The 26,331-nt window shown below is 38.5% G+C and overlaps 4 protein-coding genes and 1 long non-coding RNA gene across 6 annotated transcripts; 1 reads left to right on the forward strand and 4 right to left on the reverse strand.

The window, feature by feature from the left end:
* Nucleotides 1-392: 392 nt before the first annotated feature.
* Nucleotides 393-3,472, reverse strand: LOC148082915 (cornifelin homolog A-like). Its single transcript, XM_087790151.1, has 4 exons — nt 3,419-3,472; nt 2,546-2,680; nt 2,323-2,477; nt 393-1,341 (listed from the first exon to the last, which is right to left on the reverse strand). Exons 2-4 carry the CDS (start codon nt 2,649-2,651, stop codon nt 1,219-1,221), a joined length of 384 nt encoding a protein of 127 aa, XP_087646277.1. The 5' UTR covers nt 2,652-2,680; nt 3,419-3,472; the 3' UTR covers nt 393-1,218.
* A 241-nt stretch (nt 3,473-3,713) lies between these two features.
* On the reverse strand, nt 3,714-6,073 carry LOC148082916 (placenta-specific gene 8 protein-like). 2 transcript variants are annotated; one of them, XM_087790149.1, is made up of 5 exons: nt 5,993-6,073; nt 4,764-4,826; nt 4,454-4,561; nt 4,210-4,364; nt 3,714-4,014 (listed from the first exon to the last, which is right to left on the reverse strand). In XM_087790149.1, the coding sequence occupies exons 3-5, from the start codon at nt 4,551-4,553 to the stop codon at nt 3,835-3,837; spliced, it is 435 nt and encodes a 144-aa protein (XP_087646275.1). In that variant the 5' UTR covers nt 4,554-4,561; nt 4,764-4,826; nt 5,993-6,073; the 3' UTR covers nt 3,714-3,834. The 2 variants fall into 2 exon arrangements, with proteins under 2 accessions (XP_087646275.1, XP_087646276.1); XM_087790150.1 differs by lacking the exon at nt 5,993-6,073 and adding an exon at nt 5,267-5,842.
* Nucleotides 6,074-6,102: 29 nt separating this feature from the next.
* Nucleotides 6,103-8,762, forward strand: LOC148082917 (uncharacterized). Its single transcript, XR_015710949.1, has 3 exons — nt 6,103-6,267; nt 6,479-6,726; nt 7,490-8,762. It is a non-coding gene; the product is annotated as an uncharacterized LOC148082917 (long non-coding RNA).
* On the reverse strand, nt 7,877-14,363 carry cldn7a (claudin 7a). Its single transcript, XM_087790147.1, has 4 exons — nt 14,107-14,363; nt 10,855-11,019; nt 10,141-10,225; nt 7,877-9,609 (listed from the first exon to the last, which is right to left on the reverse strand). Exons 1-4 carry the CDS (start codon nt 14,327-14,329, stop codon nt 9,441-9,443), a joined length of 642 nt encoding a protein of 213 aa, XP_087646273.1. The 5' UTR covers nt 14,330-14,363; the 3' UTR covers nt 7,877-9,440.
* Nucleotides 14,364-16,739: 2,376 nt separating this feature from the next.
* Nucleotides 16,740-22,951, reverse strand: chrnb1l (cholinergic receptor, nicotinic, beta 1 (muscle) like). The gene is made up of 10 exons (XM_087788312.1): nt 22,826-22,951; nt 22,705-22,749; nt 22,402-22,511; nt 21,647-21,755; nt 21,436-21,583; nt 21,189-21,374; nt 20,890-21,113; nt 20,628-20,806; nt 17,000-17,138; nt 16,740-16,939 (listed from the first exon to the last, which is right to left on the reverse strand). The coding sequence occupies exons 1-10, from the start codon at nt 22,865-22,867 to the stop codon at nt 16,799-16,801; spliced, it is 1,323 nt and encodes a 440-aa protein (XP_087644438.1). The 5' UTR covers nt 22,868-22,951; the 3' UTR covers nt 16,740-16,798.
* Between the last annotated feature and the right edge of the window lie 3,380 nt (nt 22,952-26,331).

Genomic DNA, 26,331 nt, shown 5'->3' on the forward strand with positions numbered 1-26,331 from the left:
AAACTGGGACTCAATAACTCAGTAAGTTCAATAGTACAATTTAAAGGTGGAACATTTTTTTAAATGATAGCTTTTCTCTGTTATGAATATATGAATATATATTCCACCTTATATATATATATATATATATATATATATATATATATATATATATATATATATATATATATATATATATATATATATACATATATATGTATATATATAATATATAAACTTTATTGTTTAATACTGTTTAATAATATTTCGTTTTATATTGCATCCGAAACTAAACTGACAAAAATAGTGAATTAAATTATAAATTATATTTAAATGAAAATAAAAGGTTTACACAGATTGGGATTTTTAAATAAGATTACACACAAAATAGAAAAACAGGACCACACACCAGACAATATTTAATATTTAATATGTTATATATTTGACATTTTATGAATTCCATTTTATAATGCATCCAAAACATCACAAATATTGGACCTTGGATTTTCAGTATGGTCTTCTTCCCTCTTCTCTGTCCACTTAGAGTTAACAAAACCAGCTAGAATTCTGGTAATATTTCTTACTTAATATATAGGATTATGTCCCATTGAATACTTATTTCTTTTACTTAATTTAGTCTTCACCCCCTAAAACCTTCACTTTTCAAACCATTTTGTCCAGCAGTATAAGATTCTATTTTTTCTTTTACTCATACAGATTTTTAAACAGGTTCACGTGGCTATCTCAAAATTCATTTTTAGCTGTTATTGTTGTCAAATCTGGGCGGCTGCTGCTGCTATTTACACGTTTGCTGTGGTGACAAGTGAACAATACATGTTTATAGGGATATTAATCACCTCTCCTTGTGGAACCTTACATTCTCTGCACCTAATAAAGCCTGAATATGTAGAGAAAGCTCCCTGAAAGCCAGCAGACTAGCGAGCTTTCCTTCCTTTAATTGTTCCGAAGTATGATACAATGTGTTTATGATTTCTTTCACTCTGACGAAGCAGAGAGGAATTCAAGAAAGTGTGTGAACACACTCCCAGGCCACTCATGTTAGAAGCAGTCACATCAGTGTTACATTTTAAACAAACAAGAAGAAAGGAGAAGACAAGCTTTTTCTTAAGCAGAAATTGTCCTCTTCATGACCTTCACGGTGAATGATGATGACGTAATCAGCTGTCGTGTGGCATTCCCAGCTTGCAGACAACCGAGACCAGATCCCTAATCTCAGACTCAATGACTGGACATGTTGACAAAAGTTATAGGGTTCCTTCTGGTTTTGATCTCCCTTGCTATTTGACACCAGGTACAGGGTCCGCAGAAGAAGGCAAGGACACAGTCAGTGCAAATAGTCCCCTGCAGAGATAAGACAGAGTCAGTGGGTGAAAGAATATGAGGTGAAAAACAGGCTTAACTGATATTGATCTAGACCAGGAGAAACAGATATAGAGGTTGATCACATAATGCTTTGGGTGAATGATGTTGTAGATTGCAGATCAACACAGGACATGACAGGTTTCTTTTGAGAAGGATCATGTAGGGCAGACCAATATAAGCGTCAGACTAAAACTACAAATCTAATTTATGTGCTATTTTAATGATATTATTTATAACATGTTCAATCCCAAATATATCTTGTCAAAGACAAGACTTTTTTAATTGTTTTCCTTTATAGGATTATTTGCAGAAAATAATTTGAATTACATATGAAAAACAACAACAAGGCCCCCGCCTACTGAAAAAAAAAACATTTTTTCCGGGAATAAAATGTTGTTTACCATATCACACCAACTTTGCTGTGATTCGCCGAATACATTAACTATACATATTATTAATACTTTATAATGGACTCCGTTCTCGTAACCCCTCGTTGGCCGAGATTTCAGACTGGGGAGAACTTAATAAAGTAATAACTTGAAAGCATGGTCATGATGAGGGACTTACTGCATCTTGGAGAGGAAGACTACAACATTTGAAACAGGTGAGTCAGGAGAGTTGGGTTTTCAAATTAGTTTCCCTAGTCTTTAAGCTCAGGATACTTTAATGTGTTCTCCCTTCACTTTAATCCAGTTCAATTTCAGCGAACCTTGAGTGACTGAGATAGAATATTTGTCTCTTAGGAGGCTTAACAGGACTTTAATCAAGATTTTATGATGAGACAAAAACACCGCCCTGCCCTGGAATTTGTCCCTCTAATGATACTGTGTAATAACCTTTCACAAGACTTCTAGATCCAGACTGTTAAACAACAGCACAGAATGTTTGCTGATAAAGGCTGGTGCCGATCTCTGCCCTGATATTACCCAGAAGGATTTAAGACATAAAAAAAATGTTCACCTCGATGCCGTATCTCTGACGCACTGACACTCTGAGGGCGGTTGTCATTGGTGGGATGCATCCGAAGGTGTCCAGCAGAGGCAGACATAGGCACTCTCCAGCCTCATGGGCAGTTTTACAGGTGAAGCAGGGCAAACACCAGAAGGCCAAGCAACCTGGGGATGAGCAGGATGAACAATCAGAAGCTGTTTCCCAGTTTTAAAATCGACATATTGTCACTCACACTGGGGCAGGTCTAGGCAACAGTCACAGATACCAGAGGTCCACTGATGGGATATGGTGGTCATGGTGTACATTTTTGGTTGAGTTGTAGTTGTTATTCTGGACATGTTGAGGAAAGCAGCAGAAAGGACTGACCCTGGAATAAAAATAACGATTGTTTCGATATTGATTTTTACTTATTATTTACTCATTTTATTTTACTCAGAGGTTGTTTGGGAAATTGTCCGTAGATATGAGTGTGTGTGTGTGAATGTGTATGTATGTATTTGTTTGCCCTGGGACAGACTGGCTCCCTGTCCAGGGTTTCCCCCACCTCTAACCCAGTGAAACTGGGATAGGCTCCAGCCTCTCCGCTATCCCCATGAGGGAATAAGCCGCACAGAAAATGAATGAATGAATGACAAAAAAAACATTTGTGACAAAATTCTTCCAAACTAAGTAGAACATTTATAAACGTTTGTGTATGTCCTACACATAAATAATGGAGGGAGAAAAAAAACACAGTTTCTTACATAAACGTTGATCCGATACTGCACCGTTTCAGAATATTAAATATAAAGCTACTATCTTTTTAAAAGCTTTAACTGGATTTAACGTTTTTATTATTTTGCCTTAAAAATGTATATCATAAAAAGCCTTGGTAGCAAATATAATAATCGCAAATAAATAATAAAATCCGTAATGTATGTATAGTTTTTGATCAATTATTTCCTCTGTTAATGGGGCTGAATTGTTTGATGCAAATAAAAATAATTATTTTCTGCATTTTTGCATCAGAAATCATTCAGAATCAAGAGATGATTGTGTTCCAGGTACTTCAAATAGGATTTAAAAGTGTATTCGTGTATGTGTAAGCAGGTGTATGTGCGCTTACCTTTTCTCTTCTTCAACACAGCCAAGTCAGAAGTGATGAAGAGTGAGACTTTTGACAAACTTATATACTGACTGAAGACGTCAGCAACTAGTCAGTCCAGTTCGACTAACAGACCATCGCATGCTCTCATCTTATCTACTGCCACTTACCAGAGAATGCATCTCATCTGAAGGTTGGCTTCATTTAATGATTGAAGACTCAAATCACTGCATCTTATTCTTGTTTTCTTCATTCATTCAATTATGCAGATACACGTCCATGCTTGTCCTTGTCTCAATTACACACTGTAGACATATTTTTTCATACGCTTTTTCATCCTGTGATTCGGAGTTTTATTTAAATCATACAAAAGCAATAATTACCATAAACAAAAATCATTGAAAAGGATTGCACCGAGTAATCCTTGAGTATTTTCTTCAAGTAAGGTGATTTCTAGAGCAAGTACTCCCCCTGCCGGCGAGGGAAGTGTATCTCGCAGTGGAGGAGAAGGATGACGCAGGGTGAGAGGAAGCCCTTCTTTTGAGTTCGCGAGAAATCTGCATCCAGGACAGATGATAGCAGCAGCATCCGTAGAAGCAGTCACCCCACACACTACCCTAAAACACACACAAATACATGGTAAAATATGTGTTCATTGAAACATCCCTAAATAGACGTAATACAACATTTATAAGGTTACATTTACCACACTTTAAATTAAGTTGAAAAAAAAATGAAATCGTGGTATTTGGATGAAACAGAAGGAAAATCGTCAATACTTAGAGGTCAGAGTTGTGAGTCTGTTTCTTTACCTGGATTGCATATCGTTCCCTGACAGACGCTCTCATAGCAAGAGATGCGGGCGGAACACAACCAATAATGTCCAGCAGAGGGAGAAGGAAGCACATTCCGCCAGCCCTGCTAACCTGGCAGGTGAACACTGGGAGGCAGCAGAGAGCAAAACAACCTGGACGTTGAGAAAAGAACATTTTTTTTGTTTTTATCTTTACTATTGTTACGATTAATATAGATCCTTACTTACGAGAAACTACTCACAGTCTCCCAGGTCTTTGTGGCAGTCGCACAGACCTGTGCTCCAGGTTCTAGACACATGCTCGTGTTTCTTGGGTTGAATTGTGATCACTCGATGAGACATTGCAGAGTCTTATGAAAAAAACAATTAGAGTGCAAACAATAAATAACTCAGTGACAGTTCCATAAAATCCCCCCAATTTAAAACAAAGAAAACAATGGAAAAATAACACTGTTAAATCTAGTTGTATCCTATATTTAAATAAGATCTATCATCTATTGAGAATTTCTCAAAGTACCTTTTTAGTCTACTACGCTGGTAAGTTGAACTTACCGTGTGAAGTGACTTCTCAACAAGCTGTTCTGTTTCCCCTCTCTGTCTCAGGTTTCTCAGATGCTGCTTGTTTGGAGGTAAATACTAAAGATCAGAAATGTAAACATACACATAAGGGTTTAAATGGCTGACTCGTGGTCACGGCTCCCATTTCTATGAGTCATGTTTTACTGTGAAAAACAGTTGCTGGAGAAATGTAAGTAATTGTGATGTAGTGTTATCTATTTCAGTCATGACACATGTATACTTCATCAAACCAACAACGTTATAGCAGAATAAATTAAAAGATTAAAATAAGCTGAATTAACGTTTTTTATTCAAATTATTATTATTTTATGTATAGATCACCATCTAGCTGATACATGCTCCTTTTTAAATGGTTCTCGTATTGGATTCAACCAGTTTAAAATAAACATTTGAAATTAGATGAATTGGCTTGACAATATGATGTATATAAAAATTGTCAAAGAATTATAACAAACAATAATTAAGACAATACATACCTCAATAAATATCTATATAGCCATCGAGTTTCCTTTTAAATCCTCAATCTTCTCCCATTTACTCCTCGTATTTTCCCTGTTACTGAATTACGACGTTCACCAAGATATGTTGATACTGGGACAACGAAAATATATTTTAATTCTAGTTATTTTCCAGATCCAGTTGTTTTGCATATATTTATCTATTTATTTGATTGTATCTATGTATCTATTTGATTGTTTTACATGTATTTATGGATGTTTGTTTGGATGGATGACATTTTATTGCTGCTCGACAAAATTATTTCTCCATCGGAAAAAAGTATATGTATAACATGAAGAATGGACTTTGTCCGTGACTTTGGTAAATAGTTTACTAAAACAGATTGATAATCAATTATTAAAACTTAACTACAGTAACCAACTGGGTCATGATAACCAGTTACTCACTTACTTATTTCAAAGACTGTTTGTTTTCTGTATTTAATTAAAAAATATATATACACACACACAATATTTAATTAACCTTTAAGGTGTGTTATTATTATAGTACGAATATTTAAGAATATAAGAACTCAATATCACTCAAAACCATACCCTTTTATTTATTATTTTATTATATATATTGGCTTCATTTATTTTATTTGTATATTTTCGTGCGGCTAAAATTTCAATACGATTAGGTAAAATAAAAAGAAGACATATTGATTTGTATACTAAGGACAAAAACAATAATTAAAAAAGTACTTCCGTGTTTCGTTCTGCGTGAACGATCATTGGTTGAAACCGGCGCGACCAGTTCCATGACGCCATGACGTGGACGCCGAGAGCCCACGGTCACACCCCCGCAGGAACCTGAAGAGTCGTGGGGAAACATTCGCAGGTCTTGTCATCAGCACCAGCATTATTTGGAGACCCTTGGAGACCCACGAGAGTCCGCGCCGCAGACACGACGCTGAGGGTCACGAACACAGCAGGTCGAGCGAGCGTGTAAACAAGGGAGGAGAGAGAGCGCGAGGGAGGTAAACAATACTCTTCTGATCCATTTGATAATTCCGGACTTCCCCCTTTTCCAGGGCAACACTTCCATGTGGTTTAAAAATAATAACATGTGTTGAATCACGTGATTGTTTCAGTCGTGTTCGACCACAGTCGTACCTGGGTCACGTGTAACTCGAGGTGTCTCTTCGACTCCATTTCATATTTGTATTCATTTTTTAAACTTCATTCCAGAGAACCATCGCGTCATATTTCTGCTGACACCCTCTTGTCAGAGGTGGAATCGCAACATCGCAGAGAAATGTACGGGTCCTCGGGGATCCCCGAGCTCCTCCCACCCAAAGCCACCCCTCACCAGCCCGTCAACCCGGGGCCCTTCAACCCGGGCCACCAGCCGGCGGGCGAGAACGCCGGTGGAGAAAACCCGCAGAGACTCGGCCAGAGAGCTCCCAAGCTGGGCCAGATCGGTCGCAGCAAGAAAGGTACGCAGACACATTAATAAATACAAGAAAAAAACTGTACTGGCCACACTTATTAATCTTCAAAAATATGTTTTTTAAGAGGCATACTGTATTATTTAAAGGCTTCTGTATTGGCAAGGATCTCCTGATATCACGATACCCAGGTAGTGACTTGATATTTGGCGATACTGTAGGAACAAAGATATATTTTTAGTATTGTATGTAACTTGACTCTTGAATTTACACACCAGGTGACTCCTGACAATGTAGTAACTGCTTTAATTTGTTTTGAAACCAAGATATGTCCAATCATCAGCTTTTCAAAGCTACTGGAGTCGACTGTATCCTCTTGTCCTCAGTCATCGCTAGGATTGGCCTTTAGCTTTTATCTTTATTTTTGCCAAAGAAGCTTTAACTTATTTTCATTTGCTCATCAAATCACTTTATTTGTGAAAAATGTAAAGTGCATTATAAATAAAATATATTATTATTATTATCAAATAAATAAACTGAAACTAAACTGAAACTGAATATGATTTCTGATGCCCTCACTGTCCATTTTTTAAACTGATTTCTAAACCTTTTATTCCCTGGATTTTAACACGGCACGATACTTCTTCTTTTTGCCTTTTACTTATTTTATTTTATTTTATTGTGTAGTGTTTTTAACTGTTTTTATTTCAGTAACTTTCTTTTCTTTTCTTGTACAGCACTTTGTGTCAACTGCTGTTGCTTTAAAGTGCTGTATAAATAAAGTTAAGTTGACTTGATCTCTCACCCTCAGTGGACCTGGACGACGAAGACTTGGATGATATCATGAACAACAACGGGCAGTGTGCCGTCTCCATGCCAGTCTCCTAAAATCCTTAACAGGATGTGACCAAATGCAGCCTGTGGATCTGTGACACCCCCCTCATGGTACCGATCTCTGATCAGGTCCCAGTGTTGAAGGTGCCATAGGTCAGAGCGACATATCGTCGACTCAAGTGGCAAAAACAGTGACTTTGACTTGGTGTTATTGTGATAACTTGGTGATGTTTGCACTCTGAAGGAATCACCAACACTTGATTCTTAAACTAGGGTCTTACAGGTCACATGACCGTGAAATCATGGTACCTCTGGTCTTGGAATAACGGGCATCTGACTAATTTATTGAAGATTGAATGATTCGGATCTGATTTCTTGCTGCCGCTGACCTGACTGTCGATGTGCATGAGTGGCTTGAATAGTCTGCTTAACAGCATGTAGCGGCCACGATCTCCTCTGCTGATGTCAGGATATATTTTTGAAAATGAAACTCTGGATTTAAAGGAAATTTGAATGTACAACTGTAGTTTTCTGCGATAATATTTATTATTGTGTTTCAAAATCTTTCTACGTTTGTTGCTCGATAGAATTGAAGATATGTATTTATGCATTCTTTACATTTAATACAAAAACCAAATACTCTGATCCATATTTTATTAGAAACGAATTTATTGAATCAACTTAACTCTCCAGGGAAAAAAATGTATATTTTAATTTAAATATATCTTACATTTCTGACTATGATATTTTACTTGATTCTTCATGCATTAGCATTAGATGGTTGTAATTATAAAAATGAAAAGAAAGACTGTCTCTGTGACTGTGAAGACCAAATTGAGAATTTGCACTTAACTTTTTCATATTTTGTAATTGAGGCACGTTTATGTTGTATTGTTCGTAAAAACGTCAAATATATTTATTTAAATTGCCACTAGAGGTCGCTCAATATCCACTCGTTTTCTTATGTAACTGTATAGAAAGAATAAGTGTCCTTAACGTTAAAATAATAGCTTTGACTCGAAATATTCGTGTCTTCGTTGACTAACATCGTGAGAATATTACAAAAAGATCTACACACGACTTGTCACAGTATTTTTTTAAATGACATGTCAAGCATCTGGTGCAACTCTGCCTTCGTAAACTTTCTTTTTTTTCCCACCAGCGATGATGTCATCAGAACAGTTGCGTCTGTTTGCATGAAAATGAGTGTGATCGTTTTAAATACTTGGTCAAAATATGTTGAATTCAAATTATTGTCTTGAACTTTATTTGTCTTTTTCTTCAATACACATTTACTTCTACGACATATGAACAAACACTTTTGACACAAAAACATATAAAATAAATAGAGACTACAAGATTTTCGGGATGAGGAAGGGTGAGAAGGAGGGACAAGTATATGGGCGGTGGGGCACTAATAGGTGTTATTCATTCTCAAGTTTCTGTTAATCTACAATCACACGGTTAACTTCTAGATATGCATGCGAGCGAATGTTTTGTAAGTAGAAACGGTTTAAAACACATGGACAACTTTTGAAAAAGTTTGATCTGTAAATCAAATATGTAGCCATGGATCAACTGTTAAGATATCCCTACAGAAGAAGGCTGAGGACTAAACGGCAACAATAAATAATGGATGGAGGGTTGGGAAGAATGTGAGCTCTGCAGTATGTGTTTTTGAGACTACTCATATCACTGGCGGTGCTGACACTATGGTGCGACATCTGGACTGAGTCCACCTGCCTGTCCGGAGGTTCTTCCACTGGACCAGCTGGACAGAGCAGGGTATAATTTTCTGGTGAGTGTGAATGTTGGCGTGCTGTGGGGTGATAAACAGTTGACGTCAAGGCGACAATAGAGAGCTTCTGTAGTATGTGCTTGCATTTCAGTCTTGCTTCAGGTTCTTTTTTGAGGGGGACTTCCTGATCTCAAACATATTCCTTGTTGCTGCTCGGAGGGCCTGAGCGGGCGCCCGACATCGTCGGATACTTGGTCACATGCTTTTTTCGAGGACATGAGGCGGCCAGCATGGCTCCACCCAACACGTCCAGCAGAGAGCCCCCCCAGGCGATGAAGATTGCGGCTCCAAACTCGAACCTGATGAAGAGACATTCACGATTATTTGGATCTTCAATGTCATTGGGCGCCTATAGCTCAGATGGTAGAGTGGGTGCCTGCAGTCCAAAAGGTTGCAGGTTCAATCCCAGCTCCAGACATGCTTGTGTCGTTGTGTCCCTGAGCAAGACACTTTACCCTGATTGCTCCTTATGGCAGATTCGGTGCCATGTGGTACTCCCATCAGTATGTGTGAATGGCTGTCAAAGCGCTTTGTGACCCTGGTCTAGAAATTATTATTATTCGAAAAAATAACTCAATGTCATTAATTGAGTAGATCTCATAGTTGATCTGAACATATATTCTTCAGTCACACAAGGGTCCAACATCTTTTTATCAAACAATATGTATCTAAAACACAACATCTCTATACATTCATGAACATTAATCTATTTGAAAATACTACCATCATGCGGGCCACATAATAGGATGTATTTGGCCCCTGCTCCTTGGGTTTGACACACATGGTCATATTATCTATGGGAAAAAAAAAAGAATTGTGCCCACTCTTACTTGGTGTTGACGGGTGTGTATGGGTTATAAAACGCCCGGATCACGTTGTGAGCAAACCAGGAGCAGGCCACAATGGCAGACAGCCCTGCAAAAGATAGAATCGTAAGCTCCACTCATGTATGACATCATAAGAAGTCACTTCATTTCTTCATGTCATGGATTAGACATTGATCTGACAAGCACTGTTATTAATGCTATGTCTGGACAGATGAAAAACCATAGTTTGGGTTCCTGAATCACGAGTTTAAATGGAACAAATTAAGTGTATAAAGACAAAGACAGTTAAAGATAGTTAAAATAATGGAACAAAATGAGACTTTAAATTACGAAAGAACAGTCTGGCCGAAGATGGAACTATTGTCCTAATATCTTGTTTTCTTTTTATAGAGAAAAAAAAAGTGTACTTTGGTTTTTAATGAATGTTTTGTCTTCTATGTTTGTGTGGGTTGTGGCTGATAGTTGTGTTTTCTCTCAAAAAATTAAATATTACAAATGACGCACAAAAAGAAGATAAATCTTCTCACCCATCTACAATCTAAAAAATAAAATATCTTTGTGTGGGAAGAAACTGGAATGCTTCTAAGAATCCCACCCCCGTACAAAAACCATACAGAAAGGGAACCAACAGCTACATGATACAAGTTGAATGTTGGGTAATAAAACAGGAGAAATAACTACAGGACAGAAAATAAATTAAACAAATCTGATCATTACCTCCAACCAGCACAATGATTCCTCCAGTCATGGCCACCCGGGACTTCCGGACTTTGTCTCCATCCCCGCAGGTGGTGCACTTCATCCCCATGCAGGCTACTCCCAGACCTGCCACTGACACGATGATGCCCACGATCATGAGAGCCCGCGTGGCCTGCAGCGCACCTGGAGAAAGAAATATACATAAAATCCAGACCCCAGTGTAGCAGTCAGTGGAACTATAATGGTGGTCCTGGGATACATGTTGGGATACTGAGGTGTTAATACTGGGGTTAATACGTCAGCACCGAAACATATCTCGCCGGTGAGCTACATTAACATCATCCTGCCAGGACTCTGGCTGATTTCCTGGAAGCGAATCCTGGGATACACATGAGCACACAAGCATCTGCTGTGGTCAGTATCCTCATCTGTCAGCCTCACCCCATAAACCTATCACATCCTTTGTCTCCGGGTCCACCCAGAACCGGTCTGTGCCAGCCTGAGACGAACAAACAGGCCCAGCAGCAGGAGGGAGGAGAGCAGAGGTGCAAATAAAAGAAAGTACTTTACAGTAAACGTGGGTGATGTACCACAGAGTCCATCACAGTGCCCTCCTTGTTTCTACTTTGGTTGTCGTGGAAACACTATTGAGATGCATCCAGACAAGAAGTCTCCTAAAAGGTTCAAACCTAGGACAATTTTTAGTGCCGGACATCAAACGTGGGGGCAAGACTATAACTAACAACCAAGTGAAAACATTTTTTTTTTTACATTTACAGTTTCATCTTTTTTCGACTGCATTTTTAATTGATGTTGTATCGTACATTAGATGCTGAAAAGGAGGACTGGACTCAAATAATAACCCTAGATAGATGATAGATAGAAACAAAGAAAGAACATAGATCAAAGACAATCCCAAAAAAAAGGATTCAAAGAATAACATGGAATAGAATCATCTTTTCACGCCACTCCTGCTCCCAAACTCAGAATTAAACAACCCAACAGCACGAGGAATGAATGCTTCCTTATATGAGACCGTTTTGTCGCAGAGAAACTAATTAATAATTACAGATGAATATTTAAGATTACAATGAGCTGTTAGAAATTGTGTTTGTATTGCATTACTTATAGGCCGACTGATGTTCTGATTTAAGTGTCTCTTAAATAGATCTTGGACTCTATTGTACTCATCAGTACCTGTCTGTTTGTACAAAACTCTCTTTTGAAATATTTACATTACAAAATGTGTTTTCCACTGAAAATACTGAACTCTTGTTTACCATAACAACATCCACACTTCTGTGATTGGTCAATCATCAGGGTTTGTCACCACGCATCATCAATCCCAGAAGTCTCCACCTCCAAGGGCCCCTCTTATGAACAAAGCGGACGTGATTACAGACCATTATTACGTCATAATGGACTCCACTCTCGTAACCTTTCATTTGCCGAGATTTTAGATGGGGGAGAACTTTGTAAAGTTATAACTTCATAACAACATCATGATAAAGGACTTACGAGGGAGTACATCTTGGAGAGGAACATTTTAAACATGTGAGTAAGTAAGGAGAATTGGGTTTTCACATTAGTTGCACTTTGAATTAAAAAATTCTAATGCTATTTGATTATAGTTGTTTACATCTGCAGGTTTGTCCCTAAATATAATTCTGTCTGGTTTGTTGCACATAAACTGTTCAAAACCCCCCCAAAAATGGAAATTAATAAGGATTAATTTCCATTTAAAAAAAAAGGAAATGAATAAGGATTCATTTCCATTTTAAGTAGAACAGTGCTTATATCCACCAAATAAACACAGATGGATGGACCACTAGACTGTCAGATGGATGCTCACTCAACCTGGTAGTCTATCACAGTCAGATATTCTGTCTTCTATTTGTGTCACAAGACTGTATTCAGCAACGTAAACAAGTCTCTGATCTAGATTTTTCTGCGTCTCTATGTAAGCCTGCTACAGATAAATACCTCCTGAGGATTTCAAACACGTAGTATTGTAGATCCCTCAACTATCTTAGATCTTATACAAATGTTTATGGTTCATGGATGGTTCATATTACAGAAAAAAAAAGATTTCTCAACGCCTCCCCTACATATAGTGCAACAAGTAAAAAAGGTAGGTATTTCAACCGCCTTTCAAATATTTTCATCTTATTGCAAGGCTTTCTCCATATTTAAATCAGACAAGATCTTAGATCTACTGCATACAAATAGACGCTGAGATTTTTCCTCTGCTTTCTGAGCATCACAACTTCCACATCATTTTTTTAAATATGGATTTTACAGGTGAAAAGTTCCATCAGAGAGTAAAGTAGACTATCAGGTGATACAAATTTCATGGACTACCATTCTGACACTACTGTCCTGCTCCAAGTATTTCCTGTTGCTGGGTAGTTTCTCACGGTTGTTTGGGGAATGTGGAGTCTGTAAATTAATCCATGACATAAACTGCTCATCCTACCAGGGGGGTGAGGTGGGAGATGATGGGGTGCCATGTGGGACATTCGGAGGAAGGTACTCTTGACATAGAACTTGACTTAATGTCAACCAACAATTTAGAATTATTTAGTCTCAGAAGTTATAGTTTGCATTAGGAATATAAAGATAGATTTTAAAAGGTTTCAAAAACTTATATCACACTGTGGAAAAAACAGTGAGGTCTATAGAATAGTCATTAATTCTGTATAAGAAGGACAACAGTAAACTTGTAGAAGGCAATATATTTACAGTTATTTGTGTTCTTTTGAAATGTTAGCTGGAGTTCATTCATAGTTCTACAAATTAGCTTAGAGTTAGTAAACCAATAACTGACATCTAGGCAAGATATTGAAACTTGGAAATGCCAGAAGAAAAAAATATGAAATGAACATAAAGTATTATACTTATATAAGCTAGATCTTTGATAAGATCTTAATCTCCTTTGGAACGCAACCTAACCTAAACCTCCTAACTTAAGGAACTTTCCTTGTTGGAGGGAGATCACCAAGAAGACTAATGATCAAATGCAACTTACCTTTAGACTCTGATTAAGGAATGTCTGTCAAACTTACATGTAGTTAGAAAGAAAGGGAATTCTGAACACTGTTGGTAAGCCTTTATAGCTCATTGAAAGCTGGAAGTGGATAATATATATAAAGTTAGGATTCAATTTAAACTATTTGATTAAGTCTTCAATCATAAACAAAATAGATTGTATAAATACCATTGTTTGACAGTGATATTATTTACAACATGATCTGAACATCTCGGTCTTACTGTCTAGTTGCAGGATGGAGTCGTAGATCTTGCACTGAAGCTGACCAGTGCTGTGGAAAGCACAGGACATCCACAGACCCTGGTACATGGCCACCGCCGTGATGATGTTGTCCCCGATGTAGGCGGACATCTTCCACTGTGGCAGGATGGTCCCGATGATCAGAGCCACTATACCCACCAGAGACATGAAGAACCCGAGGAGCTGAATCCCAGAGTTGGCCATCGCTTTGCTCTCGATTGTAGATTCAAAATCTGTATAAAATGTGAGCTAGTCTCTGAATGAATATCTCAATCCAACAATGGGAAAAGTTGTGTGAGATCAGCTGGAAGAGTTGGTGTGTGCTGCTAGACACTCTTCAGGAGGAGGAGCCTGACAGTGTGCATGAGGTGGTTACTGGTGTGTTGATGTGTGATCATCACATTTGAGTGAACATAAGTGATGGGTTGAGGAGATATCGAGATGTGTCTTGAAAGATCAAGACACATAAGACAAACACAAGAGTCTCAGAAAATTTGGGAAAAGCCTGCACAAAAAAAACGTCATAAGATGTTTATTGAAGGAGTCAGTAGATCCATTAATCGCAAAGAGAGGGATCGTTCCAAAGCTACGGAGCAACAGCCTAGAAGGATTTCTTTCCTCTGGTCCTGAACCGTGTGCGAGGAACCATCAGTAGATTCTGATCTACAGACCTCAGAGCCCGAGCTGGGGTGTAAGGCTGGATCAGATCACTGATGTAAGGAGGAGCCTGACCATGAATAGTTCTGAACGTAAGAACCAGAATTTTAAAGTTGACCCTGAAAGAAACTGGAAGCCAGTGAAGAGTTTTAAGGATCGGGGTAATGTGAGTTCTTCTATTAGAGCGAGTCAGAATTCTCGCTGCAGAGTTTTGTATTAACTGTAGGAGAGACAGCTCCTTCTTGTTTAGACACGAAAATAAACTGTTACAATAGTCTAAAAGACAAGACACATGGATTATAAACTCCAGATCGTGTTGTGACAACAATTTCCTAATTTTAGAGATTTTTCTCAGTTGAAGGAAACAGTTTCTGGTCAGTTTTCTGCAGTGTTGTACTACAGACATGTCTTTGTCAAATACAACACCCAGGTTTCTCAGGCTCAGTTTGACAGACTGAATGTGTGTCTCTGGATCAAGATGAACGACCTCCACCACGGCATATGTGTTCACCTTGACCCAGAGACAACACAATGGATACCACAAACACATATGCTTTAGGGCCTTAGGGTCACCTTGACACAAAGACAACACACAAGTAGTATATATATATTATATTATATTAAGTATTATATTATAAAAATGTATTATCTTAATACATTTCCTTGATGATCTGTCTTATTTTACAACTTAATTTACTATGACAATTAATAAGCTTGGCAAATAAAGGAGAGGTCAAGGGTCATACAGTCTCCGCCTCTCCTGAGTAGGATGAATACAAAATTCTTGGAAGTCACTCAGGCAGTAAAACTCTGTCTTTCTCTGAAAAGCTCACTCTAGTAGAGCAACACGAATAATGGGGGTCCACTTGGATTGTAGTCTGAAAGGGGGGGGTCTTCTCACACGACCAGATGGGAACAAGCACCAGTTTGTTGTTGTAATCCCCCCCCAGTGTTTACTCGAGAGAGCAGAGAAACTTTGACACAGATACACGTGAGTGACCGACTGTAAACATAGATGCAACAGTTCCATTAGAGAAATCTTCTCCATTAAAAACCTTCACATTTAATGGAAACTAATCATTTGGAATTCAATATTATTGTTTTCCATGGCAAAATTAAGGAAATAACAACTAATTAATGTATGTATACATTATATTGATTATAATAGAGTACGTTTTTGAAGATTATTGTATAAAAGTAGTTGAGTGTAAACATAATTGTAAATAATTGTCATGGCATAACATAATAGTAAAACCTTACAAAAATAAATTCCATTACACTCAACTTTTTCCACGTTTTTACTTTTCAAAACCAGTTAAATAAATTGAAGTTACTGTCCTCTGTGTCAATAGCAACCGTTTACCGCCATCTAACGTGCAAAGAAGTGAATTACATCTAATATGTTCTGCAGTTAAAAGAAAAGGCAAAAAGAACACATTAGAGTATATAAAGATAATTTAATATTTGTCCAGGTTTTACATGTGTGAATTATGTTACAGAAAATAGTTACTTAGCATGCAGTGTTTACCTTACATATTATACTGTGGCAGCATATGTTTCTTATGAAGCTTTCAGACTACTGTAGTTCTGAGATACCGACAATATAAGAGCTGCCACATAATTCCACAATGTCTGACGTTATCTGGCATTTTATGCTACATTTAAAGAGTCAACATTTAAAATCTAAATCCCTGATTAAAAAACATACATTTTAGGAAATTCAAACAATAACAATTATATTTTTTTTAGCCTCCAATACCTTATGATTCAGAAAAAAATAAGAAAACTTGTTGTATTGTGTGCTGTTTAGTTTCTGCTTAAACAATTCCAGGTTTCATTAAATTAGTAGATCAAAGCTGAAGATAATAAAGTAGAGCTACTGTATCATGATACCTTACCAGCTGTTTCATGAGGCCTCAACAACCATCACTAGTTTTTCAGCATCTTGTTAAATATTTTCAAGGAGACAGAGTTTTTATGGTGAGTATGGCAAACCTGATTGTTAGTGATCATGTGTCAGGGGAACGGGTTGTCGGGTGTGTAGTTGAAGCTGGCGTCAAGGAACATTGCGAGGGTCCCGAGTGTGGTGATGACGACGAACAACCAGAGGAAAAGACGATCCACCACCAGAGCGATGTACTGCCAGTCATCAGTCATCTACAAGACATCACAAAAAGTCAGCTGATTTAGTAACTCTCAAAAAGATTATTTTCTCACAGTATCGTCCACGTCTTGCTTCTTCAGCTGATCAGCCATGTATGTTACCGCAGAAATGGCCGACTTCAGGTTCGGAGGGAGAATCAGACAGAAGCTGTCGGTATCTGGTAGACGCTGGAGCTGCACTGGGGTCTCACACCTGACAAGACAAGAAACTAACACTTAAAATAAATAGTTTTACGTCATTATATAATCTTTTTATATTTAAAATCAATGTGGGTCAATGGTCTGCAATGTAACACCCAGGGAACGCTGCTGGTCCTGACAAGGTGTCTGCTTGCCTGCTAAAGACCTGCGCTGCTGTACTAGCTGAGCCACTTCATCATGTCTTCAACCTCAGTCTACAGCTGTACCAACCCTGTGGAAGATTTCCTGTATTGTTCCACTCCCGAAAAAGATTCGGCCGAGTGAGCTGAACGATTATGGACCGGTGGTACTGACTTCACAGCTGATGAAGACACTGGAGCGGCTGGTCCTTGTCTCAGGCCAAAAGTTCAGCCCCAACAATACCCCTTGCAGTTTCCCATACCGGCCCGTGGTTGGTGTAGAAGGTGCCATCCTTCACCTTGCGGACCTTCTCCCACCTGGATAAAGGAAGCGGCTCAGTGAAGATCCTATTCCTGGACATTTCTAGTGACTTTCACACCATCCAGCTCACTCTGCTGCAGGACAAACTGAAAAGATGCATGGGGCCCTGGTCTGGTCTCCTAGGTCTCAGACAATCTTACTGATCGACCACAGTATGTCAGGCTGAAGGACATCACGTGGGAGTCTGACATGTGACTTTGTGGACTGGAGTGAGAGGAACCACTTGCAGCTGAACAACTCAAAGACCAAGGAGCTGGTCTTGGACTTTGGGATGTCCAGAACGAAGCCACATCCAGTGTCCATCAGAGGTGACGAGGTGGAGATAGTTGACGACTATGAGTACCTCGGTGTGTGGCTGGACAGTAAACTGGACTGGTCCTGCAACACAGACCATGTGTATAAGAAAGTTCAGAGTAGACTGTACTTTCTGAGGAGACTTCAATCATCTGCAGGAAGCTCCTCGGCATGTTCTAACAGTCTGTGGTGGCCAGTGTCCTGTTTTATGATGTGGTGTGTTGGGTGGGAATGGGTCCAAGAGGAGTGTCAACAGGTTGGGCAGATTGATCAGAAAGGCTGGTTCTGTGGTTGGCAGGAAGCTGGACTCTGGTGAACTGGTGACATTTGCAGAGAGGAGATCACTAAAAAAAAAACTACTGTCCATCATGGATGATGACATCATCCTCTGAATACTGTCATCAGTGAGCAGAGAAGCAGATGGAGTGCCAGAATGCTCCTTCCCAGATGCAACACTAATAGACTCAGGGACTCTGACAGGCAGATATGTATATATAGCAGCAGCTCATAAATATGCACAACACACATATTGTGTAATTGCATTCTGAAGAAAAGGTTTAAAGCACGACAGCCTTGAATAGGTGTGAACATATTTAGCAAAGTCATTTGGGAAACCATCTGAAGGTGAAAACATATGACTGCATGGAGTGTGTTGTGCTTTACATGCTGCATACCATCTACATTCTCCCGCTTGTGTTTAGAACCACGTCACCACCAAGGCTGTTCCACTTGTGAGTGAAAGACGCACACATGCATGCACACACATGCTCACAACTCAACAATTGGTTGTCATGTATCAAGTACAATAATGTCTCAAGTTGATGTGATCACCAACTTGTCAACAGCCATAATTAAGTCTAATTGTAGAAAAAAAATATATATAACTTTAACTAACTAAGCAAATAATTAGCATTACCAAAATAGTTTTTGTTGAAAGGTTTAACCTCTTTAATTAAACTTCTCTGCTACAAACAGTTGAGGCCTGCTGACATCCCGAAGGTCACAAACCCACAGTGCCCTTGAGCAAGACCCTCGTCCGTTGCTCTCAACAGCATGTGGCATGGTTGATTTGAATTCCGATATTGAGGAATGGCTTTGGTGGAGCCTCAACATCAAACATGCTAAGAAGCAAATCAGCTGCATCCAGTGAACCTTCGGTATTTGACTAGTTTGTCCTTGTGAGATGCTAAACAGCCCCACTGAGTGTGTGTAATCATCTCTGTCACCACCACATTAAAAAATCTCAAGAATCCTCCTCTGGTCTCATCAGTCGGCACTGGTCTTCCCATCAAATCATACACCGCAACCCTCCGCCCTCCACCAACAGCCCTCGCCCTCTCGCTCTGCTGTCGGTGGCTTACCCCCTAATTCCAAACCTAAACAGAAGATTAGAGGATGGCGACTGTGGACGGGGTGACAGACTTAACTGGGCTGAACCTGATGCCTGTGGAACTGGACAAGAGAAGGCCAGAACCTCGCTCTGTTCAGGGGAGTAGATCAGCTGTGAAAAAAAATCTGGCCACCCTGGTTACTTTTGAGGGTGGCCTTTAAGGATATTTTTAATGTGATGCACATTTTGTTTTTTATGATTTGTTTCTCTTACAGATAATAAATGTGTCAGCACACCTTCTTCAATGTGTTTGCTGGGGTCTCACAGTGAAAATAACTATTGGTTCAATCGTTCGTCATATTACCAGGTGAAGCTTTACAAATGTTTTCTAGAGTCAAACTCAATGAAGGAAAAAATTGTGCTTGAGATTTTTCTTCATTATTTTGAGGCGTGTCAACAGATATATCATGGTGTGGTTTGTCTTAAAATAGCTGAGACACATTTTACTATTTTCACAATAGGACTCTATCTAGAAAGAATGAATGTTCTCTTACTTACTGAAAGTCTTAAGATAAATTGATTTAAGTGTCCCTTAAATAGATCTTGGATCTCTACTGTACTCATCAGTATGTTTCTGTTTGTACAAAACTCTCTTTTCATAATATAAACACAATCACATTCATAATATATACACAAATATTTACATTAGAAAATGCACTTAATCCCGTCCACTGAAAATGTAAATTCCTGTTTCCTATAACCACGACCACTCTGCTGTGATTGGTCAGGTCTAGTAACGAGGTTTATCAGTGCAGCATCATCAATCCAAGAAGTCTCCACCCCTCCAATGGACTCATTATATACAGATCGGAGCATCGTCATGGTGAGGGACTTACTGCATCTTGGATAGAAAGACTTCAACATTTGAACAATGGATGTGAGTGAGTCATTAGAGTTGAAGTTTCACATCAGTTGCCCTTAAAGGATCCCATTAAACACAGCAAATAAAAGAAGAAACATGTCAAAAGTAAGATAGTGAACAAATGCCTATAGGCAATGCATGCTGGGAAACTAATCGCTCACAATAGCCCGTAATGAAGCCAAAGGTTGGAAGTTGAGTTTGGAAGGGATAATTAGTATGTAAGAGACAAGGATTTTTCTCATTGTGATTGTGTTTCAATGAGAGGTTGTGTTATTTCAAAACAATGTTTTTTTTATGTCAACTACCGAGAAAATTAGCAAAATGGCAAATTCCACTACCTAAGTATTGTGGGGAGTTTTTCTCAGAACATGTTCTTTGGTGCATGAGTCTTTCAAGGTCAGAACAAATTATGGATATAATCCAGGTTAACATTTGTGATGACGGAACTTCAATGAATACTTCTATGCAGGTTGACTGTGTGTCTTAAGACTAACCTGCCCCTCCATGGTAGAACAAGGTCTGGGTTGATCATCCGGAAAAAGTACTCTCCTCCAGGCTGACGGCCGTTGAATATGGGTATGTGCAATTTGTCATCCGATTTTTCTGTCTTCATCGGGACCTCTGGTTCTGGCCTCATCATGCCGATGTACCTCGGCAGGAAATGAATGAAGACCTACAGATTCCATCGCCATTATTTGCACCAACCATCTTGCAAGCCAAGAAGAATGGATAAGAAAAGAAGATCACGCGCTTTACCCTTCGAACCCAGTTGGGCATTATGTGAGTGCTGGAACTGCGATGATGCAAGTTGAGGACCACAACACTGAGAATAACGGAGAACGTAACCAGAATCATGGTGAACATGACGTAGTTGACGATCATGGGAATGGCCAGTGAAGTCTCCGGAACTTTGTCAGCTAACAGCAGCATGAAGACAGTCAAGGCGATGAGGACAGAGATGGACAGAGTCATCTTTTCTCCTGGAAAGAGAAGCGACATCATTGGTTTTGATAGCTTTTCTTATTTTTCCATTTTTTTATTTTATTTTTGCTGACCTGCTCCTGGTGGCAGAAAGAAGACAAAAATAGCCAGCACACTGGTGAGGATGCAGGGCATGATGATGTTGATGATGTAAAACAGAGGCTTCCTCTCGATGATCAGATAGAAGGTGATGTCCTCGTAAAGGTCCTCCTTGATGTTCTTTTTTGAAGGTTTGTGACATATAGCCCACTCTCCATTCTCTGTTCAAAGAAACCAACATTCAATGCCTGATGTTACAGTCATTGAGTTGGCGCCACCTACCTGTGAAAGCATTCTCATCTATGACGATTTCCTTGATCTCATCTCCGTTATCGTCCAGAAAGTACTGCAGGTCCACCTCAGAGGCATCGTATGTGTAGGAACGGAAAATCATGCTGCAGTTCTGCCAGTCGAAAGGGAAGTACGCCACCTTGACAGCAAAGCGATCGACAGTTCATTGAGAGGTGAAAAGTAAAAGAAAAGAAGACGTTACCTCGATGGAGCAGGAACTTCTGTAGATGGCCGGTGGAAGCCAGTTCACTGTCCCGTCATTATAAACCAGCACATTGACATAGAGAGCCACGTCAAACTGGCCGTCGTTACTGTGGTGTGAACATCCATACTTAACGTCAATATTAGTGGATAATTAGTCTCTGTTATACAATTTCAAGATTTTCACGACAATACTTTGACACAAATGCTCTTCCAGCAAGCAGCAGGAATGGTTTTGTCCGTAGTGAGTCTACTGTTGAATGAACAAAACCTTCTATTAGCACCTCTGCATCAAGAAAATGTAACAGAAGGTACCTCAAAAGTAGTGATGGAATGATGAAGCCTCATGAAACAGCTGATGAGGTATCATGGTACAGTGTCTTCATTTTGTAAAGACCACTAGATGACAATCTGAGTTTGATAATGATTCCAGGTTTTATTGATTCAATAGATCCAAGAATCAAACATTATAAAACAGACAGTGATATCTAGAAAAGTAAAGACACTGTATCATGATACCTGATCAACTGTTTCAAGAGGTCTCATCAATCCTTCACAGACAAGAAACCTTGTTTGTTTGCATTAAAGAGGATGCTGGGACTTAGTTAAAACTAAAAGCGCAAGCTTTGGTTTGGTTTCCTTTGTGACATTATCGAGACATTAAAATGTTGTTTTCTTTTGTCAGAGTAAGCAGTCTGACATTTGGCAGGTCGGCCAACAGTTTAAAGACGTTGTATAGAGTAGTTCAACACTCACTTGTTGATGAGGTAAACGTCTGGACGCCACACTTTGTTGGGAGGAATCCTCAAAACAGTAATGTTGTCAAAGTCCTCCGGTTTCCATGACAACCTGTAGTCAGTCCACGCCTGAGCAGAGAGATAAGACTGAGAAGCAAGAATGTGTAAGTGTAAGTACTTTTGTCAGGCTAATCGAATTAAAGTGAGGAAGACACTCTGTCAGTCTTGCTCAGTTTCTGTCGAACTGATGAACAGGGACGACGTCTTCCGATAACGACTAACACGGGAGAACAAATTAAGATTAACCTTCAGTGCTTCGTACCAAATTCATGAAAACGTTGGTTGTCATCTCTTCATTCTTCTCATTCTGCGTCCAGACAGGGGAAGATTAAGATTAGTGTTTCTAGAAATTGTGGGAGTGTGTTCCGACCAGTGTGTCCTACCAAGCTGACGAGCTGAGACAGGGTCATGCCCACCCTCACCATCACCTTGTCCTCCCAGTGCTGAGCCGGTCGGACCTTCAGATTGTAATCTTTGAAAAGCTTCTGGTGGAGCTGCCGCTCAGACTCAGACGCTCCTGGACCACAAGGATAGAATAGGATTGAATTTTGTGTAATTTCCACAAGAATCTGACACATCAGTTAAATGTATATTTATATAGTTTTGAATATATTTATATAAATATATTTAAATAGAAGGTCCATCTGAGTATCTAAGTTAGAAGAAAACCTCATTTTATTACATGATCATATATAGATTATAATAAAACATTAATGTTTATTTGATAAGAATGTATTTGAATTTGTTTGCACCCAATATAATCATAATGTCTAAAGTAATGAATAAAGAAAAAGAAAATCTTTAATAAATGATTTAAAAAGTCATATTGTGGTTCACTGTTTTTTAACCCTTGTTATCTCAGGGTCAAGGTGACCCAAAGGCCCAAAACCAAATGTAAATGTTTTATCCCTTGTGTTCGTTTTTGGGTCAGTGTGAAGCGTCCTTCATCTTGACCCAGAAAAAACCCAAGGGATAAAACAAATACATTTGTATTAAGGCCTTGACCCTAAGATAGCACAATAAATGCTAAATAAACAAACTCAAGTCTTAAGATTTTAACAAAAATGATTGCTTAAAAATATAAAATTATTCAATAACTTAATTAGTTTACAAAATAATGCTTTTATATTTATAAATATATCAACCTGCACAGATGCTAAGATGTTCATATTTGAAGAAACCACTAAAGGAATCAAATATGCACCTGTAAAAAGAAAAATCAAATATAAGCCCTATAAAAATTCCAAGATAAGTTTTTGTTCATTTATTCAAGTCAGTGGACTTGGGAGTTTTCCTATTTTTTCCTATCTGTGTGGAACAATCCTACTTACACAGTTAACTTTACAATCCTTATAACACCAGCAATTGTTTTCATTCTTTATAGTATTATAATTGGAGGGGGTGTATCCGGGTTCTTTTGTAGCATATGTTGTCCAGTCAATTTAGCCTGCAACTATCCACCACTGACTTGGTTTCCCTTGGGACGTTTGTATATTCCTGGAATTCCCTGCATGACACAGATCTCTAAACATTTGTCCGAGTCACTTTTCATTCCAACTTGATTCCGAAAACACGTGGAAAGACAAAGAAGGACGGGTCATGGTGGCAGGTGTTGGCGGCGTAAGACTGGTAGCAAAGGTGACGGCTGTAAGTGATATGTGGCAGGGGAGCTTCATCAAAGGGATAAGTGGCATTCCGGCGCCACCTCCCACTAAAATAGATTGTGATTATCAAATAATCATCCGGTAAGATGCTTCATTAGTGGCTTCACGACTGTTTTCAGCTGGATGACACATGTTTGGGACCGATCGGTCTGTTTTATAGGAAGGATCAAACTACTTTTCTTTGTCTATGATTTGTTTGTGTGTGTGTCTAATGTGTGAATCAGCGTATAATATCAATAATCAGATCAGGCTGGGATTGCAGAACACCTGACGGAAAATTCAGTCTTCCTTCCAGACTACTGGTCAGGAAGCAGCTGAGGGTCATCAGCAGGTAGATAAACATGTTGTCAAAGGTCAAAGGCATCTATTTTCTTAAGCTGTGTCTTACTAACCTTGTCAAGTGTGAAACTTTTTTGATAACATAATAAAAATACAAAAAATAATGTAACAATTTTAACAAAGATTGTTAAATATTTTTATTTTTCTGAATGGATCCTAAAATAAATGTATTAATATAATCCAACTCACCTATGAGGTTCAAACTGAAGCAGCTCCACATGAGGAACAATATGATTTTCATCTTAAAAAATCCACTTGTGGCATTCATCACATTATCTTTACTGTCCCTGTAGATGAAGATCGATCATCAGTCCCGACACTTGCACCCTAACCCTGAGAGATCACCACAACAAACCGTCCTGTGGTTCCTGGTCGAGATTTCGCCGAGTGTCAGATCCAGTTCCCTGGTCTTGTCTAGTCCTGTCTCTGGGACAAACGGCGGCCTGACTGGGAGTGACGATAAACAGGAATGTTTTTGTATCGGGAAGCCTGGTGGCAGCCACCTGTCGGCTTTCACCAATCTGAGGTTAGGACTGCAGAGACGTGGAGAGTTGGAGGACGCGTGTGGAGGGGGATGGATAATGAACATCACATCGGTCAGAGGTGGACCTCGCCATTTTTATTTATTTATTCACATATATTCCTTCTGTGTGTTTTAACTATGCTTTCTTGTCACTGTACAACACTTTGTAATGACTGTTGTTGTTTTTAAAGCGCTTTATAAATAAAGTTGAGTTGAGTTGAGTTGTTCAATTGATTTTTTTTTCAATGATTGAAAAACCCCATTAAAAAACAGATTGAAATTAACTGAACTAAACACAAATAAGATCTGAGGATGACATTTTATTAAAAAATATATATTAATGTTAATCTAATTAAAAGCCAAATTTAACATCAACAGCCATCTAAGCAGCAAACATGACGTGTCTTATTATTTAATAATAAAAAAAAAAGTTGATTCAATCCTGTTTTTTATTTTTTTTTTTGGGATTTGAACGTTGTTTTTATTTATTACAAAAAGCTTTTTTTAATTGAATCAGCTTTCTTGGGCATTCGTTGGAACACAAATGTCCTTTTAATGAAATGACTCAAAACACACAAAAAAAAAGGTTTTATAAATCAAAGAAAACAGTTCCAATAAAAATTGTTTTTTAAATAAGTTGTTTCTCAAGTATATATTTTTTTATTTTATTAAATGTTATTTTTAAATTTCGTTTTTTTGAAGCAACATTTATGATGGATTGATTTACTTTTAGTTTTGTATTGAAAAACATTGGCCACATATCTACCTTCATAAGAAAACGAGTGCAACATTAAATATTTAATTTTAGTACATATTTATTTGAAATGTTTTCCTCAATATAAGGAATTTCTTCGTAAGTCAAATTTTAATTGAAAGCTCTTACATGAAGGCGTTCTTTTTTGCTGCTTTTTCTACGGCCCTTCTCGCCTTTATTTTCTTCCATCAAATATATTACATGTAAGCTGACACCGCGCTACATGGCTGCACTTGAACTCTTTGTCATATTGAAACGCTGTAAAGTGGGTGAAATGGCCACATGACACAAATACACTTGTCACGGTGTTCAACATACATCATTTATAAATACATCAGTCAAAGTGACCCCTGTGTGTTTGTGTGAACCTGTCATGCATGGCATGCGTTTCACAGATGCAGAACGATGTTTACACAAAAGTGGTCAGAAACAGTAACTCAACCTTATTTGTTCAAAGTTGGATTCTGTTCAATGTTTCTCCTCTGATCAGAATCGAATGCCTGTTATTAAAAACTATGGTACATCATTCAAAATAAGGCTCTTTTTGTGTGTATTGTTCATAGTTAATTTTAATGTGAGGTTGCAGGTATTTGGGGGATAAAACTTTCA

Source organism: Callionymus lyra, chromosome 4 (genome assembly GCF_982586985.1).
Source record: "Callionymus lyra chromosome 4, fCalLyr1.hap1.1, whole genome shotgun sequence".
NCBI classification, from domain to species: Eukaryota; Metazoa; Chordata; class Actinopteri; order Syngnathiformes; family Callionymidae; genus Callionymus; species Callionymus lyra.

Excerpts from the sequence above, each read along its gene's own strand:
- LOC148082915 (XM_087790151.1), bottom strand. The coding sequence starts at position 2,651 with ATGTCCAGAATAACAACTACAACTCAACCAAAAATGTACACCATGACC. Across the intron at positions 2,478-2,545 it reads TTGCCTAGACCTGCCCCAGT|GTTGCTTGGCCTTCTGGTGT; the intron begins GTGAGTGACAAT and ends GCTCATCCCCAG. Across the intron at positions 1,342-2,322 it reads GTCAGAGATACGGCATCGAG|GGGACTATTTGCACTGACTG; the intron begins GTGAACATTTTT and ends TTATCTCTGCAG.
- cldn7a (XM_087790147.1), bottom strand. The coding sequence starts at position 14,329 with ATGGCCAACTCTGGGATTCAGCTCCTCGGGTTCTTCATGTCTCTGGTG. Across the intron at positions 11,020-14,106 it reads CTCCATCCTGCAACTAGACA|GTGCGCTGCAGGCCACGCGG; the intron begins GTAAGACCGAGA and ends TTCTTTCTCCAG. Across the intron at positions 10,226-10,854 it reads AATCATTGTGCTGGTTGGAG|GGCTGTCTGCCATTGTGGCC; the intron begins GTAATGATCAGA and ends TATCTTTTGCAG.
- LOC148082916 (XM_087790149.1), bottom strand. The coding sequence starts at position 4,553 with ATGTCTCATCGAGTGATCACAATTCAACCCAAGAAACACGAGCATGTG. Across the intron at positions 4,365-4,453 it reads CCACAAAGACCTGGGAGACT|GTTGTTTTGCTCTCTGCTGC; the intron begins GTGAGTAGTTTC and ends CTCAACGTCCAG. Across the intron at positions 4,015-4,209 it reads GGGAACGATATGCAATCCAG|GGTAGTGTGTGGGGTGACTG; the intron begins GTAAAGAAACAG and ends TGTGTGTTTTAG.
- chrnb1l (XM_087788312.1), bottom strand. The coding sequence starts at position 22,867 with ATGGTGAGGGTGGGCATGACCCTGTCTCAGCTCGTCAGCTTG. Across the intron at positions 22,750-22,825 it reads TGTCTCAGCTCGTCAGCTTG|AATGAGAAGAATGAAGAGAT; the intron begins GTAGGACACACT and ends GTCTGGACGCAG. Across the intron at positions 16,940-16,999 it reads AGCAAGACGTGGACGATACT|ATGACTGATGACTGGCAGTA; the intron begins GTGAGAAAATAA and ends GATGTCTTGTAG.